Here is a 5,065-nt window from a genome sequence, read left to right as displayed (position 1 = left end):
TTGTTTTTGTTTTGTGTGGAAAATCTAAAACCATGTTGTACACTGAAAAATGTTAAAGTACTTATCTTCCAGATTTACTACGAATAACTTTGTAACATTCAGCGATAGCTATCAAGTCAAAACAAACAAATCGATATATTAATCCTACTTGTTGCAGGCTTGAAATGAAACCAACCAAGGTCTGATGTATATATCTAAGTTCACTGGTTTATGCGCAGAATGACATACAATTTACCAGATACTATGTTATTTTACTGACTTTCTACCTGTATTTCCTCTTTTTTTTTTTTTTTTTTTTTTTTAGGCAATTCAAACTGCAGTTATGATTCCATCAAGTCTGTTTGCGGGAGTCACCTCTTTCTAACGTTTCTGCGAAAACTGGCACTGGATTTAAAAAAAAATAAAATATTTTTTGGGGTCTACAGCAATCATAAAATCATGACATCTGAAGCACTTCGTTGCATTGATGTTTTAAGGTGCTTCACTCACTTTAAGTAGCTGCTATCAGGATTTTTTTTTGTGTGTGTAACCTAAGCCTCGATTTCACTGAATATCTTTTTCATGTACAGTGTGCATTTTGTTTTTGGACCCAGAAAATATTAATGGAATGCAATCATGTCCACCCAGGACGAAAGGCAGATCAATACTGAATATGCGGTTTCATTACTGGAGCAGCTGAAACTGTTCTATGAACAGCAGCTACTAACAGACATAGTATTAATTGTTGAGGGCACTGAATTTCCATGTCACAAAATGGTTCTCGCAACATGCAGCTCTTATTTCAGGTGGGTGGAAAATGTCAAATGTTTGCATGTGCCAGATTTATCGAAAACGTGTGTAACTCTACAGTGCTAGGTTTTAGATAAGAAAAACGTGTGTGTAAAAGGTGTGTTTGTGTTTTCTGTGAAATACCTTTTACTCATAAATCAATTTGCTACACATAGGCCTTATGTAGACATACAAGTGTCATACAAGTTCTAAACGGAACTTTTTGTTAATAATAATAATAATAAAAAAGACCATTGATTTTTAAGACGTTCACTATTTATGCATGTAAAAGGTTTTTAAGACATCTCGAGACGTGAAAAGAATAATTCACACTTCCGTATTCGTGGATAACCTGCAAGCAGATCCATAAAGCACATTTTTGCACCAGCCACATAAATGAAAGAGTGATAATCGGTCTAGTTATACTTAACAGATCCTAGACGCCTGGTTGCATGGCTCCTAAATCTATAGATCCAGCTCCTAAAAGTCCTGGCTCCTGGCTGCTACCCAGATTTGTCCAGCCTTCAGCCAGAAGTATTTTTTAAGTGGCAAACTGTACATTTTCACCTCAAAGCTCAAAACTGCAGAGATTTCACATAATTGAACAAACACGACTATGACAGTCCTATTTCATGGATCACAGAAAATCTGAACGTTTTGGGCAGTCATGATGACACGAACATTTGTGCTTGCACAGGAAATAGACTTAATCTGCGGTGCTTCGACTTTTCGCTCACTAAGATAACAGACAGTCGTAAGAACATTGCAGCTGTAAAAATGGTTTAGTTGTGTAGGGGGTTGCAATAAATCCTGATTACATCAGTGTTGCCTTAGGGTGTATTTCAAACAAATGACACTTTTATTAATCTGTAATAATTTAAGCGTTATATTGTGAAACTCTATCTATTTGTAACATGGGGCCAACAGTATGGTCCTGAATTTTTAAATATGTCTGTTCCTATTTTTAAGAATATTCAGGCTGCCTCATGTTTTAACAGAGTTACATAGACATTGACTAACACACCCCTCTATCTTTTGAGAATAGGAATGAGGCTTTCTTTCTTCGTTTTTTTCACACCTGCCTATAATGTATGCGCATTATGGTGTGTATATATCCGTATTCACTTCCAATACGCCGTCAGTATAGCACCTATGGCCTGTTTGTATGGGTTTACTGTCATTGCAGGTTTTTGAGTTAAAGTGATACATGTTTACTTTTTAAAGTCTAGATTAACACTGTTGCCCAGTTTTCCAATTTTTTCCCTTTTTTTATTCCCAGGGCAATGTTTATGAGTGGACTGAGTGAAAGTAAACAGACACATGTACGTTTAAGAAATGTGGATGCTGCGTCTTTGCAAATCATAATAACATATGCATACACGGGTAATTTGGCAATAAATGAGAGCACTGTAGAACAGCTGTACGAGACTGCATGCTTTTTACAGGTAAATATGTAAAACAGAATTGTATTTTTCATTTAATACACACGCTGTCGACACAAACAACCCTCAATTTGATGTTTGGGAATAATAGTACTTGAGACCTTACAAAAGTGCATAAACTTTAATGTCTGTTTAAGCTGAATTCTAAGATGAATCATGCCAGAGAGACCACTTACATGCAACTCTATTGCAATTTTGTAATTTTAATGTTATACCCCATACACATCTGTCACAAATGCTTTAGCATAGCTTGCTAGATGTGTAGGTGCAATTGAAATTAAATCTTGTGCATTTGTTTTTTTTTTTTATTTCGTGCTAACCTATTTGATTGGTAAATTGATGACGCAGGAGTATTCTCCCATCAAATGGCTATGATGGTGTGCAATAGTTCTTGATGACATTATCTCACATCTTATACTATGCATCATGCAGGGAAAGCTCATAATTTGGTGTAGAACCTAGCAAAAGGGGAAAATTCTGTGTCTGTGCACATAAATCCAGTGTCTGCATAGACACCCAGAACTGTTACCTGAGTTAATGTCTTTAACATGGAGCCACCTGGAAATTATTAAAATGCTACTCCATTTGCATGTTACTGTTTTTTATAATTTTTTTTTTTACTAAATGGAATTCAGTTTTATATTGCTGTAGTTGTACCTGTGTGCAGTATTTGGGAATTTGCAGTAAGAATATATATATATTTTTTAATTGCAGGTAGATGATGTGCTGCAGCTGTGTAGAGAATATCTAATTAAAAAAATCAATGCCAAAAACTGTGTACGTCTGCTGAGTTTTGCCGACATGTTTAGCTGTGAAGAGCTAAAGCAGAGCGCCAAAAGAATGGTGGAGCACAAATTTGCAACTGTCTACCATCAGGATGCTTTCATGCAACTGTCCAGTGAGCTTTTAATTGACCTTGTAAGCAGCGACAATCTGAATGTGGAGAAAGAAGAGACCGTAAGAGAAGCCGCAATGTCCTGGCTAGACTATAACACCGTGTCACGCTCGCAGTATTTGTCCACTGTTCTCAGCCACCTTCGTATTGATGCTTTGTCTGAGGTGATACAACGGGAATGGTTTCAAGGTCTGCCACCAAATGATAAATCGGTGGTGGTGCAGGGACTCTACAAATCTATGCCAAGATTTTTTAAGCCAAGACTTGGCATGACTAAAGAGGAGATGATCATTATAATCGAAGCTTCTTCAGAAAATCCTAATTATTTCTCCTCAATTTGTTACAGTCCCCAAGCAGAGAAAGTTTACAAGCTTAGTAATCCTCCTTCTGAGCTACACAAAGTTGGGGCCGTAGTGACTCCTGACAATGATATTTTTATAGCTGGTGGACAAGTCCCTCTAAAAACTCCTAAAAGCAATCACAGCAAGCCAAATAAACTTCAGGCTGCTTTCAGGACTGTGAATTTTTTTTTCTGGTTTGATGCCCAGCAAAATACCTGGATTCCAAAGACCCCTATGTTGTCTGTCCGTACAAAACCTTCATTAGTGTGGTGTGATGGATACATCTATGCAATAGGAGGAGATAGTGTTGGAGGAGAGCCAAATCGAAGAACTGTGGAAAGATATGATTGCGAGAGAGATGAGTGGACGATGGTGAGCCCTCTCCCATGCGCATGGCAGTGGAATGCTGCTGTTGTGGTCCATGATTGCATTTATGTAATGGCGCACAATTTGACATACTGTTACATTCCAAGGTCTGGTATCTGGGTGGAAATGGCTATGAGGCAAACCAGTAGATGCTTTGCATCAGCCGCTGCCTTTGAAGACAAAATCTTCTACCTCGGAGGTCTGCATACTGGTGGCAGTTCTGGAATAAGGCACCACTCTAACACTGTGGATGGCTCTTCCATAACTGTTGAAGTATATGATGTGAATAAAAATGAATGGTACACAGCAGCTAACATTCCCGCCAAGCGTTACTCTGATCCCTGCGTTCGAGCAGTTGTTGTATCCAATTCCTTGTGTGTATTTATCCGAGAAAGTCACATGCATGAAAAAGCCAAGTATGCAATCTATCAGTATGACATGGACCTCGATCAGTGGTTTTTGCGTCAGCAGATTTCAGAGCGTGTCCTTTGGGATTTAGGCAAAGAGTTTCGATGCACTGTAGGCAAGCTGTACCCTTCATGCCTTGAAGTGTCCCCGTGGAAACCACCAACACATCTTTTCTCACCGGATGGGGCTGATGAGTTTGAACTTGATGGAGACATGGTTACGTTGCCCTCTGTATAGCTGGCTAGATGCCGGAGACTGTTTGCATGGATCTACGTTCCTCAATGCAAGTTCTTTATACTGTTAAGGATATGGGCCGTGAAAATAAGTTTGCACCGCTTACTTTTCGACCTTGTTTTTACGCCCTACGTATCATATTTGTAGCCTTTAATGCATTTATAGGGGGATATGCTTCCATTATCAGAAAATTTTGAAAAGCTAATGGAAAGAGAAAAGCAAAAACTCTCCTCATCGATGTGTGTGTGTGTGTATATATATAAAATTCTCACAGGCACCAGCCTTAGCATTATGTTCACCAAAAGCATTTGTTACCCTCTGATTTTTTTTTTCTCTCCACCACTTTGTTCTTATCAATTGAAACAGTGTATAAATTACTGAAAATTGGTTCCTGTTACTCTAAGCAGTGTGACCTGATCCCACCATGTATTTCTAGGTACATAAAATAATGCTTGATAAAATAACTGTGTTCTATATCTTCCGAGCTGCCTACGCACTGTAAAGGCTTTTTTATCCTAAGTATGTATATGTGAAATATATTTTAAGTAATAGTATATCTTGTCATGAAAGATACAGAGGCAGTGTCCTTATTGTATAATATCATCTCAAAT

The 5,065-nt window shown here is 38.0% G+C and overlaps 1 protein-coding gene across 1 annotated transcript; it reads left to right on the top strand.

Moving 5' to 3' along the window:
• Positions 1–615: 615 nt before the first annotated feature.
• Positions 616–4,457, top strand: LOC149283574 (kelch repeat and BTB domain-containing protein 2-like). Its single transcript, XM_089497381.1, has 3 exons — positions 616–785; positions 2,048–2,213; positions 2,925–4,457. The coding sequence occupies exons 1-3, from the start codon at positions 616–618 to the stop codon at positions 4,455–4,457; spliced, it is 1,869 nt and encodes a 622-aa protein (XP_089353507.1).
• Positions 4,458–5,065: the final 608 nt, after the last annotated feature.

This window comes from Sceloporus occidentalis, unplaced genomic scaffold, assembly GCF_023333645.1.
Source record: "Sceloporus occidentalis isolate IW3139 unplaced genomic scaffold, rSceOcc1.0.p SCAF_102, whole genome shotgun sequence".
NCBI lineage: Eukaryota > Metazoa > Chordata > Lepidosauria > Squamata > Phrynosomatidae > Sceloporus > Sceloporus occidentalis.
The sequence above is the reverse complement of the archived record's forward strand: the minus strand, read 5'-3'. Positions and strand labels throughout refer to the sequence as shown.

Excerpts from the sequence above, each read along its gene's own strand:
- LOC149283574 (XM_089497381.1), top strand. The coding sequence starts at position 616 with ATGTCCACCCAGGACGAAAGGCAGATCAATACTGAATATGCGGTTTCA. Across the intron at positions 786-2,047 it reads ACATGCAGCTCTTATTTCAG|GGCAATGTTTATGAGTGGAC; the intron begins GTGGGTGGAAAA and ends TTTTATTCCCAG. Across the intron at positions 2,214-2,924 it reads AGACTGCATGCTTTTTACAG|GTAGATGATGTGCTGCAGCT; the intron begins GTAAATATGTAA and ends TTTTAATTGCAG.